Source organism: Desmodus rotundus, chromosome 1, assembly GCF_022682495.2.
Source record: "Desmodus rotundus isolate HL8 chromosome 1, HLdesRot8A.1, whole genome shotgun sequence".
In the NCBI taxonomy this organism is placed as follows: domain Eukaryota; kingdom Metazoa; phylum Chordata; class Mammalia; order Chiroptera; family Phyllostomidae; genus Desmodus; species Desmodus rotundus.
Genome location: NC_071387.1, coordinates 143076771 through 143090276, shown reverse-complemented (window position 1 = coordinate 143090276; position 13506 = coordinate 143076771). Strand labels below are relative to the sequence as shown.

At 32.7% G+C, this 13506-nt stretch overlaps 1 protein-coding gene across 3 annotated transcripts in view; it reads right to left on the bottom strand.

Annotated features, from left to right (window-relative positions):
• FER (FER tyrosine kinase) overlaps positions 1 to 13506 on the bottom strand; it is a 406586-nt gene that overhangs the window by 279558 nt on the left and 113522 nt on the right. For 2 of the 3 annotated variants that reach the window (XM_045197637.2, XM_045197636.3), the window contains exons 10-11: positions 11508 to 11630; positions 302 to 491 (exon numbers count right to left, since the gene is read on the bottom strand). In XM_045197637.2, the coding sequence (XP_045053572.1) occupies positions 302 to 491; positions 11508 to 11630 (313 nt within the window). Of the gene's footprint in view, positions 1 to 15; positions 187 to 301; positions 492 to 11507; positions 11631 to 13506 lie in introns of all 3 variants that reach the window. The other variant, XR_008425138.2, reaches the window with a different exon arrangement.

Here is a 13506-nt window from a genome sequence, read left to right as displayed (position 1 = left end):
AGAATAATACCCTACCTTCCTGCTGTCTCCCAGGAATAAAAACAATTGCAGTCTTTGTTTTCAGTTTTGAAGGCAAGAGAAGAGCTTTTTCCTCTGACTCTACAGGTGGTTCCTGAAAGTGCTCTTCAAGTGACCTGAAGGTGACTGACAAGTCTATTTTGCATTTACAAACAAGTTTAATAGGACCTGCATATTAACAAGAGTAATAATTTGTTATAGTAAACCAGAATCAACTTTCGTATTCACTTATTACCTATATACTACTCTTTCAGACTTCTTGTTTGATTACTCTTTGGCTTACCATAGATGTAACTGATCGTGCATCTTCTTCATAATTTATTACGGGAGGTGGCTCTTTTCCATCATTTTCTTGCACTTTTTGCTCTAGTAATTCTTTCTGTGCTGTAAACTTTTCCTCGGTGCACCTCAGCTGCTGCACTGACTGTTTCAGCTCTTCAAGTGTCTGTTTTTGGCTTATCAGAAGCACAATACTAAAAAAGAACATATTAAATATTAATTATCTTGACTTCTTTAAGAAATACAGACTTTAAAGAAACCCCAAAATATTCTCCTGTTTTCAACTTTGTGAGTCCTACTGAATCAGAAGAATTATAAAACTAAACAGATTTTGAATCCTCACAGTAGTTATTAAATGCTAGCATTAACAAAATGAAAGAAAAAATTTGGAAGCAAAAACCAAATTTAAGATGCTTTCAAATATATTTTGATCTATGGCATTCATTTTATTTTACAGCTAAACCATCTACCTCACAGATTATAGACACTTAAGATCAGAAGCATAGGGCCTAGAATGAATTAACATGACTGAAGCAGAATCTTAAATTTATTTCATATCTCAAATGTAATATAGCTAGAGTCAAATTTGTGCATAGAGTAAAATAAATCAAATCAAGTAGACAGCCTGGGACCAAGATGTTTGTACATTGTGAGGGGTGTGTGTTTCAAGTTGGGGAAGCTCGGCTGAGCTCTGAGTAAGGGAATGAGTGTAAGTCCCCCAAATCTTTCCAACGTCATCACTATAAAGACAGCAGACTTCCCAATCCCTCCTTTAGAGCACCACATAGTCCACATGTTGCCTTGTTGTTACTTTTTACTCCTTGAAGGCTATCCCTAGGGGAAATTTCAAACTAAGTCATCCACATTTAAGCAACAACAAGAAAAAGGTAGTGGTGATGGGGAATACCTCTGGAAACACTGTCATACATAGTGTATGAATACATTAAAGAACTGTGCCATGCACTACTAAAGTAAGTTATTCATATGTAAGAGACAATAGATCATCGAGAAAGCTTCGAAGTTGAAGAATAAGGTCAGAATGTTACCTTCTTAAATTGGAACTTAAAAGGATCAACATAAACTAAGTAAATAACCATAGGCAGAAGGATGCACACTAAGAGAGATTTACTTATAAATATGATGCTGATCGATATTTTGAAACTCAACTCCAATCAAATTGAGTAGGATGCAACCCCAGTGGATGCCAAAAAGAAAGCTGAAATCTCCTTAATTATGTTACAACAAGTAGGAGAGTACCCTAACAAAAAAGGGAGAAAATTGAGTGAAATGTTGGAAAGAACTAGTGATGAATTTATTTGTAAAAAGACCAAGCAATGTTCAAAAGACAAATCGCTCTTAACAGTGAAGTTATAACAAAAATAATGAAGAGGGATATACTATACTGTCAGAGCTCACGAACACCTCCCAAATAAAATCATCATGACATAGTAAAAAGAATGTAATTATACTGAATTTGAACAGATTCAACTTCATGACTTCATCCCTTTGCGTTTCTCATCTTCAGTTTCATCATTGGAAAAATTAATGATAATAATAGTACCTACTGTCAGTTCTGACAATTCAATAAAACAATATTTGAAAAATCATTAGCAAAGTACTAAAGTAAAAATTCAGAAACTGGCAATTATTATTTATATCATCTTCACTCAACAATCTACAACCTATATTCTAGATACACAGAAATTTTCTGACAAATTCATGCATTTGCTTATTTGATGATATCTCCATTTTCAAGATAAATTGGTTATAATTTCTTTCTTTCTCAGTGACTCTCTTCATAAAAAGTTTATTTTTAAAACAACCACTTTGGTAAACATAAATTCATAAGGACCAGGTTCTGGAAAAAAAATTGTATTCATATGAACCTAAAGCTTCCTGACAGCTCCTTTTTGGCATTTCCTAGCTACCACAAGATTCACAACAATGACAACAGTATAAGGAACAATTTAAAATGTATAAGGTAAAATGGTAAAGATGTATTTTCATGTACATCTGCCAGATCAGTCCAAAAACGGTGAATGATTTCACCAATGTGAACAAAATCAATAGGAAAGTATACTTGAAAATCACAACATTCTAAAACAAAGAATGTTGCCAGTGGTCTTTTGCAAGCAAATTTCCTAAAGACAAATGGGTAAAATGCAAAAACAAAAACAAAAAATTAAAGAATTAAATGGCAAATAAGGCACCATAATTTAAAAAAGAACAAGTATTAACTGAATACTCTTAACAAAATTTTTAAAAATCTATTTATGGGAGTAAAAACCATTTATTGTATTATGTGTTAAACTCTATGTGAGGCTGGCTGAATAACAGTCTCCTAAAGGTGACCAGGTCCTTATCCCTAGAACCTGTTAATATGTTGCCTTACATGGCAAAGGGCAGTTTTCAGACATAATTAAGCTGAGAAGGTTAAGATGGAAGAGTATCCTGGATTATCCAGGTGACCCCTATTAATATAGTCATAAGCATCTGATAAGGGAAGCAGGAGACGTAATGTCAGAAAAGGCAATGTGACCATAAAAAAAAAGAAAAAGAAAAAGAAACAGCAATGTGATAAAGGGCCAATAACCAAGGAATGAGGATGACCTCCAGAAGCTGGAAAAAGCAAAGAAGGAGATTCTTCCTAAAAGCCATCAGAAGAAATCAACAGCTTGGTTTTAGGCCTTTAAGACGCATTTCTGACTTCTGTTCTCCAGAAAAGTAAAAGAAAAAACTCGTGTTGTTTTAAGTTACCAAGTTTGTGGCAATTTGTTACAGCAGCAGGAGGAAACTAATGCAAACCCTAAACAAAATCATACCCATTTTCAGTTCATTTTAAATGGTTGAACTGGACTGCAAGAGTTTTTATGGCTGGGCAGTGGCCAGCAACAACTAAAACTATAGATTTAAGAGAAAAAAAAATTGAGGAGTCACAAGCATTATTCAACAAGGAAAAAAAAAAAAGACTGTGAGTTAAAGAAAGAATGTGAATAAATAAGTTTTAGCGTAATTAAATACAAAACAAATAAGGGACAATGTTAAACTATTATAGAAAGCTCATATTTAAAAAAAGAAAAATTTTATGATGGCCAGAGGAAAGGTGGGAGCCTGGGGGGAGGCAGGTAAAGGGGGCAAATAAGGACATCTGTAATAGTGTCAACAATAAAAATAAAGGAAAAAAGCTTTTAAAAGATTTTATATCATATGTGCTACATAGTTTAGAAAGACAGCTCTATTTTTAAACAACTTCTCATGGTGTTTACAACCTCTAAGTATTACTGTTATTTCACCTTTATTTTACCTTGAATATAAACAAGATCTTCCAAAATGATCAAAACAAGGGAGAAAAGATATATTTTCAACAATGGTGCTGGAACAATTGGACAGCCATATACAAAAATTTTTTTAAAAAAAGAATCTAGACACAGACATTACACAATTTACAAAAATTAACTCATATGGATCACAGATCTAAATGTAAAACATAAAAACAATAAAATGCCTAGAGGATAACATAGGAGAATATCTAGATAACCTTGCATATGGTGATGATTTTTTAGATATAACACTAAAGATACAATTCATGAAAGAATAACTGATAACCAGGACTTTATCAAAATTAAAAACTTCTGCTCTGTAAAAGAATATCAAGACAATGAGAAGAGAAGCCATAGGAGGAAAGAGATTTGCAAAAGACACATCTGATAAAGGACTGTTATCAAAAATATGTGAAGAACTGAATGTCAACAATAAGAAAACAACCCAATTTAAAAATGGTCCAGCCGGGGCTGGTGTTGCTCAGTGGGTTGAGCGCCTGACTGTACACCAAAAGGTCACAGTTTGATTTCCAGGGCACATTAGGCCACATGCCTGGGTTCTGGGCCAGGTCTTCAGTTGGAGGCGCACGAAAGGCAATCAATCAATGTATCTCTTGTACATTGATGTTTCTTTCCCTCCCTTCCTCTCTCTCTAAACGTAAATAAAATCTTTAACAAACATTTTTAAAAAGAAATGCTCAAAAAAAAAAAAAAGGCCAAAGACCTTAGTAGACACCTGACCAAACAATATAAACAGGGGCAACTAAGCACATGAAAAAATGCTACACATCATATATCATCAGGGAAATGAAAATTAAAGAAACAATGAGATGCCAATACACATTTATAAGAATGACCAAACTCAAGAACACTGACAACACCAAATGCTGGCAAGATGTGGAACAACAGAGACTCTCATTCATTGCTGGTGGGAATACAACATGGCACAGCCACTTTGGAAGACAGTTTGGCACTTTCTTATAAAAATAAACACACTCTTGCCATAGGATCCATCAATGACACTCCTTAGTATTTACTCAAAAAAAGTTGAAAACATATGTTCACACAAAACCCTACACATGGATTTTCATAGCAGCTTTACTCATAATTGCCAAAGACTGGAAGCAACCAAAAAGATATCCTCTAGTAGGAAATGGATAAATAAACTGTGGTACATGCACACAATAGAATATTGTTTAGAATTAAAAAGAAATGAGCTAAGAAGTCATGAAAAGACATAAAGGAACCTTAAATGCCTATTATTAAGTGAAAAAAGTCAATCTGAAAAGGTTACATAATGTATGATTCTATGTGACATTCTGGAAAAGCCAAAACTAAATAGACAGTAAAAAGACCAGTGGTTTTCAGAAGTTGGGAATGGGAGGAAGTGGAGGAAAGAGGATTTTTAGCGAAAAAATTCTGTATTATACCATAATGATGGATAAGTGTCATTACACATTATTCAAACTCACAGAATAACCACCACCAAGAGTGCAACCTAATGTAAACTATGAACTTTGGGTGATAATGATGTGTTACTGTGGGATCATCAATTGGTGGGGGATGGTGATATTGGGGAAGGCTATGCATGTGAGGGGTCAAGAATATATGGGAAATCTCTGTACCTTCCCCTCAATTTTGCTGTGACACTTAAACTGTTTTAAAACACAAAGTCTTAATTCAAAAAAATGAGACATCATTACATGCAGATTATAATGAGTCAAATTTTTTAAAATGCTGGTGAGGATGACACACTGATCATTCGCCCACTGCTGACAGAAGTGTATCAAGGGTACAATCACCATTCAAAACGACATGTGCAATTACCATACAACAAGCAGTCACATCCTGGGTATTTATCCTACAGGAATTAAAACTTTTGTTCATACAAAAACCCATACATAAATGTTTGCAACATCTTCATTTGTAATAACCAAAAACTGGAAACAAATCAGATGCTCTTAAAAGGATGAATGATTAGACAAAGCACGGTATATCTACACTGTTATGGGCTGAACTGTGTCCTCCAAAAACATATGTTCAAATCCTAACCTTAAGAACCTCAGAATATAACTTTAATTGGAAATGGGTTGTTGCAAACATAATTAGTTAAGATGAGGTCATACTGGAGTCCATGGATCCTTAATTCATATAACTGGTGTCCTTGTAAGAGGAGGAAAATCTAGATATGGAGAAGAGACAGGCAGAACACCATACAAAGATGGAGGCAAAGTCTAGGGTGATGCTTCTATGAACCAAGAGTACCTAGGACTGCCAGCCAACAGCAGAAGCTAGGAGAGATGCATGGGACAGATCCTTCCTCAGAAACCAGCCTACTGATACCTTATTTCAGACTTCTGGCCTCCAGAACTATGAGACAATAAATGTATGTTTTTAAGCCACCCAGTTTGTGGTACTTTGTAATCGCAGTCCTAGGAAACTAACCCCCATACCAAGGAATATTATTGTACCTAACAGTTAAAAGGAATGAAAGTACCTAGATCAATCTCCAGAGAATTATGATGACTACAAAAAGCTAGTTTCAAAAGGTTACATAGAATGAGATTTCATTTATATAACATTACTGAAAAGACAAATTATAAAAATGAAGAACAGATTAAAAGTTATTGGGGGTAAAGAAGGGGGTGGAAGATGGAAAGCAGTGTAGCTATAAAAGTGCAACATGAGGGGATCCTTCCAGTGATGGAAATGTTTCAAGTCATGACTGTAATCTAGGTCAATATCTGCAATTATAATATTAAATTATACTTTTTCAAAATGCTACCATTGGGGCAAAGTAAATATAGGGTACATGGGACCACTCTGTATTAACTCATTCACATACACCACTATCTAAAATTATCTCAACATTTTCAATTTAAATAAAAATACATATCATTATTCCTGCCATCATGCTTCCTCTGGTACAGTGAGACTTTTATTGTCTCATATGCCTTGGGTTCCTAAATAATCTGTTTTGGGGATAGGCCTTATTTATTGTCCTTCAGAACTTCTAAGTATCTATTGTATTGTGCCACATTGCAATCACTTAGAAATTCTGAGACACTATCCTAATACCAAGAATTAGGTTAAAATATAAACTTCCTGGTTTTCAGTTTAGTGGTTTTTAAAAATAATGAGACTAGCAAGGGAAGCATATGGCCTATCATATGGCTATAGTCTTAATATTTTTTAATTAACATGTCATAATGAAATCAAAGAGCAATATCAACTTCTTCCAATTAATCCCACTGACCTCTATATATAACAACAATTTCGCATACATTAAAATCTTGCTTTTGTTCAATTAGTTTTTATAAAGTACTGCTGTGATCACTATAAAACATACTATATAATTATTTTATATGCTTATAACACCATTGAGCAAACAAGCTATATGTATATTTTAATTTTAAAAATTATAGTAAATATATGATTAAATGATACAAGATGCATAAGAAGCCATATATAAATTTAAAATATGGAAGAGATCAGAACCTTTGCATGTAATACTTTTCCCTACTTCTGACTACTTTCCAAATGGAAGGCACCTTCTGTCCTTCAGGTCTTGGCAAAGATGCCATTTCCTAGGAGAACCCCGATCACCCATCTTCAGTAGGTAGGTAGGTACTCCTCTGCTCTTCTAGCTGTACTGTTGTTTCAGCAATTATTACAATTTGCTGTGAAATGTTAATTTCTTGTTTTGTACTGATCTACTCTACAAAAATGTAAGTTTCATGAGACATGTGGCCATATATGTCTTACCTTTCATTGTATTCACAGCACTTAGTAGACATGCAATAAATATTGTGGAATGAACTCCCTATTCACATAGCGCATTTTCATTATACGTGTAATCTAAAAATTATACGACAAAAATAAAAGTTCCCTGAATTTGCAAACTAGAACGATATTCTAAAATGGTTCAATTCTTACCTTCACTATAGGCTATATGTGGCATTTTGCATGTCTCTTAAAACTTCTGGGCTGCAGATATCACATAATTTGAAAGACAAGGTTGAATCAAATGCTCTCTTAAGATTCTACATGGCTCTAAGAGTTATGATTTTATAACATATAGAGTATTTTTAAGTACTAGGTGATAATGGTACAAAACTACACAAAATTAAATAATCATTCACTTTTCAGAAATCAAGCCAAGCATTAAAACCAACAGGAAATTTAAAGCTATTTATGCCGATGAGTCATAAATGACATGCTTGGTATATTTTCCCATAAACTATTTTCTAATACAGTAGTCAAGGATCCTAAATCAGGTGAAGATTGATTATTATTTCCACTTGAGTAAACATGCTTTAAAAGTAACGAGTAAAGATACTAGAGTGATGCTTTATGTTGTATTAAAATCATACCATTTCTAATAGTTGAATTTATTCCTTTCACCCTATATTTTTTCTGATAAAATTCTGCAATGGTTACATTTCAACTGAAGGCTGCATTATTTATATAAGCTAAGACTCTGTTCTTTTGTGAATTTAATGTTACATAAAAACTATTCTTTAAGTTCATTTTTCACTTTATATTACTCAATTATAGGAATCAAAACTATCAAATGATTAATTATATAATTTATTTTGTGCCATTATTATGTTTTAGAGACAATTATGTTAGATCCAAATCTATAGGTTTTAACTTTTGTCCCTTATTATGTTTGATAGAACCAATAGTGGTTTTTCTGATAAGCAAAAGTTTGGTATGATTCCATTCATTTAAAAATAATTTAGGATGTAATTATGTAACAGAATATTTTCAGTATTTGTGAGCAAATATAGTTTTGTTTTATTGTTTTTATTATTTTCAAGTAATAGCATATGAAGCTAACATGTTACACAGTAAAAATAATTCTAAATCTACTGTTAGGACTAAATAAAAAATGATTTTAATTATTTAAGTGCATTTAAGTATACATGTAGATATATACATATATACACAAAAAAGGAAATGTTTAAGAAATATTAAGAAACTGATATTCAAACATTTCCCCAGAATCCCTGAAGACTATTTGTTTAGCAAAATACTTTAACATATTATTTAAAGACACACTTCAATGCTACTAATGTCTAAATTAATGAGATTTCAAAATGAGTATTTAGTTATCTAAATATACTTAACATTTATAATATTATTCCTGAAGCTAATAATAAAATTTCCATGGTAACAAAGGGCTAATAGAACTTGGGTTCAACAAGACTCATCTCCTGAATTGCTTGACATACTTATCCCTTCTCCTAAGAACACTACTAAAATCACAGGATCAAGCAAATGTTATGATTAAAAGACAGAAGCTTTGGAGTCAGGAACTCATGTGTTTCCTATCACTTATTGTAAGTGATCGTAAGTTATGTAAGTTATTCTCCTTAAGGTGAAATACAATTATACAGAAAGCAAAGAAAAGATAACATTCATTGAGAGGGTGTGTGTGTGTATGTGTGTGTGTGTATATATATATATGTCTATAAAATATCTAGTATAATGTGTGGAACAGAGAAGGAATTCAAGAAATGCTATTTCCCACATATCCACCACCCTTTAAGTATAAGCCACCTTTCCTCCACTCCCATTCTCATCTCCTGATAAATATAAATAGGTGGAGAAACATGGATCACATTGATTATGTAGATAAAGAGAAAGTCAAAGTCAAGGATCTGAATCAAGAGAAGATACCGAAAAAATAAAAAAATTCCACAACTTCTAGATTAAAAATAACACTTGAAGGCTGCCTCTTCCAACAATATATAGTCTGGAGAAAGGGTCCATCTTTACATCCACTAAATTTTAAAACAGGAGTCATTTACAATGTTTGCATTTATAAACTGTAAAAGGTAGAACTACTTCATCATCTGTAAATATGAACAGATTTATTCAAAAATAGAATAAAGCAAAAGGTAATCCTATTTTTGAATGTTATATGTGCAATGGTTAATAAATTTTAATTTTATACTTCAAATAGAATCTTTAGTTATATAATATTGAAATTTTTCAGATTAAAGGAATTCCCAGAGTAACTCAAATTTCTGTCCTCACCTTTAAAAGTCTCACTGACTCCAATATTTTATTTAATCCCAAGCTGTAATAAAAGCCATCGTATAAGTAAGGGCAGACTACTACCTAATATTCTGAGTTGTATAATATGATAGATGGTGTTGCCACTCACTGAAATAAGGAATACTAAGAGTGTACTAGGTTGAGTTGGGTTGGGTTGGATGGAGATTTTTAATTCAGCCTTGGACACAGAAAGTTTAGAGCACTTCTAAGACACCCAAGGAAGCATGTTAAGTAGGCAAACGAGTACATGGCCAGACAGTTCAGAGGAGAAATCTGAGTGAGAGTAATAAATGTGGGTTGTCTTTAGGGTATCATCTAGGGGAGTGACGTAGCCTAGGGCCATGCCTTGAGTAACTCCAAAACAGATTGGCTGAGTGGAGGGAAAGAAGTTTATAAAGGAGTGGCCAGAAAGACAGTATTAAGATCTAGTATTTTGGATCCCAAATGCCAAATGAAAAAGAGCATAAATTCAACAAAGTCAGACATTGTGAGGAGGTCAAGCAAATAGTCACTAAATTTAGTAACATAGAGATCATTGGCAATCTTACAGATACCTATTTCAATAGTGATAGGGCAGAAGCCAGATATATGCAGGGTGAGAACTAAATGGGAGTTGAGGAAATAAATGTGCATAATCACTCTTAGAATAAGTTTGGCTAAAAACACAGAAGGCAAAGATAATAGGAGGAAATATGAAAATTTAGTAAGAGTGATCTGGGGAAGGCAGAGAGGTGAAGATATTTTTAGGATCAAGACTTAAACATATTGAAAAAGTGATATAGGATCCAGTTGAGAAGAAAAGGTGAACCTAACCTACAAAATCATGCAAGTTTTCTGGGAAAGTAATGAATGATGGGATACAAAAGACAAGTACAACAAACAGACTCAAAACAGGAACAGTTTCTCTATGAAAGTAGAGATAGAGAATGGGTAAAATGTGGTAGATTTGGAAAGCTAGTCCCAGAAAATAAGGGAGCTGCCACCTAATGATTCTGTCTGTGAAGTAGGAGACATATTTTTTCTAACTTTCATGGAAAAGATAAGATCAGAGATTTGAGAGAAGTGAAGAATACTTGAAAAGTCATATATAAAGTAAGAACAAATATAGACCAGACCAAGATATTCTACACAAAACAACTTCTTGGGTATGTGAGAGTATGATAGAAAAAAATGTAAGTGTCCAGTCACATTAAAGAAACCATACCAATAATCCCTGTTGGAGATGCAAACTATGATCAAAGTCAGATTAGAATTTATATTTCATCAAAATTTACTTTTTGAAAAAGTAGAGAACATAATTAATATAATTAGTAAAAGCAAGAGTATACCAAGACAAGTAAAGTCAGAAGTTTCGGGAAGATATTTACACATCCAGAAATCAGCAAGAAAAACAACAGTGAGACAAAAACCGTAGAGTGAATCTGAATACAATTTTTATAGGTGAAGCAGACTGCTATTTTCTAATCAGTATTTTTTGCTTACTCCTAACACAGTAAAAGCCACTTTCTACATAATACTGGCCTGCCATATTCTTAACAAGGGATTCATAGTGAATCTAGTAGACAGTGATGAGGAGAAGACAGCTTTTAACAGGATTTTTTAGAAAACAGTTTAAATGTAAAACATTAAAAGATATAATCAGTACATTATATAGACAAAAATATAATTATTTTTCTAGAGTCCTGGAAAGTATGTAAGTTTTATGCTTAAAATGAAATTTCAGCTTCTAGAAATTTTATATCCATCATATACATAACTGAAGTTATTTCTTTAAAATTGCATCAATTCAACTTTCTGCCTCTAAATTATTTTTGTTTTACTCACTCAGACTTCTTTTCACAGGTTTTAGAAGATTCCTCAATTCTTTTCTCTAGCTCCAGGACAGCTTCCTCCTTGTTTAAAAGCATTTGCTGTGTCTGCATAAGTTCCTCTGCTAAAGTTTTCAACCTAGAATGGACAGTTTCCTCATTATCAATCCATACAAAATTGCATTCACTTTACACACACACAAATATTCATACATCTAAGGTTGTGATGTCCAAAACAGTAGCCACATGAAATTTAATTTAAATTAAAGTAAACTTTCAGTTTCACGGCTGCATTAGCCACCCTTCAAGGACTGAACAGACATATGTGGCTAGTGGTTAACTTACTGGATGGTACAGACCAGAAATTTTAATAATCACAGTTAAGTACTCTTGGGCAGTGCTTTTCTAAAGAGTCTTATTCATCAAATACAAAAAGAGACACAGAAAGCAAATAGAGAAAGAAGAAAAGACTAAATTAAATTCCTGTTATATCCCAGGAAGAGTGTATAGTGAAAAGATTATCATTTTTGTTCCCAGATGCATATTTACACTCTGTTTTTGCCACTTTTTATCTGAGATCCTGGGCAAGTTACTTAGCTCATTTTCTCATTTGCAATTTGAATACAGTGATACCTGCTTGAAAGCACTGTTTTGAGGATCAAATGAACTAATGCATATATGATGACTGGTACTTAGTAAGCATTGAGTAAAATGGTTTTTAGTATTATTTGCATATGATGTATCATAATAACCTATAGTGACACAGATCCCACTATCCTTATTTTAAATTAAAGAAAGTGAGTCTCAGTTATATAATAATTTAAATTGATGGTGAGCTATTTGCACATATTGTAATAACGCTTTAGAGGTATTTTCTATACAGATTTGAAGAGAATTAAATACACAAAATTAATATGCACTCATAGGCCAGATAATTTATAGTTGCATAAAATGCATTTGGTCCTGAACAGAAATAATTCTACCAAAACACACACACAACTATCAAAGTACAGTAAAATTTTTATCTTTAGCATTTTAAAGCAATACATGAAACCCAAAATATACAAAAATATGTGAATAATCCATGTCTTAAAATTTTTAATTATTTAAAGATTAAGAGACAATAAAGTCAAAAGCAAAAGTCATACTGTGAAATATTTGCAATGCAAATTATAAGCTAAGCTGTCTTAAAGCAGAAAAAAAAATCTTAGAAAAAAGACAACCTAATATGAAAATATACAAAGAACACAATTGGAAGTTCATCAAGAAAAAATTCAAATAATTAATAATGGAAATATTTACAACCTGACCCACAATTAAATATCTGCAGATTAAATAAACAGTAAGTTATTTTTCACCTATTAAAATTGAAAAGTATAAAAAAGAGTGATAATATTCAGTGTTCTCAATAGTGCAAAATAAATAATAAACACACACATACACTGTTGATGTGACAAAACTGGCACAAATTGTTTCATAGATCAATGTAGAACTGCCTCTCAAACATTAAATTAGAATATTCTCTGACCATCTAAAAATCTGTCTTACCAAAATACTTTAGAACGTGCACAAAATTTGATATGAACATGTTTGTTGCAATATTGTTCTAAAACAAAGAAAACACTTAAATGTCCATCAAAAGGTGAATGGATGAATAAATTTTAATATAAGAGACAGAATAGCATGTAGTCACTTTAAAATGAGATGTGCATTTATAAGGTTCTCCTAAGGTACATTTTTTAATTAAAAAGCATGATGCAGAATACATATAGCATGGTTCCATTCATATTAAAATAAATGCATGGGTATATGTGCTATGGACTGAATGTTATCCCCTTAAAATTCTTATACTGAAGCTCTAATTACCAACATGATGGTATTATTTTTTTCATCCTCACCAGAGGACATTTTTTTTCATTGCCTTTAGAGAGAGAGGGAGAGAGAGAAACATCAATGCAAGAGAAAAGCACCAACTGGCTGCCTCCTGTATGCACCCAGACCAGGGATCAAGCCTG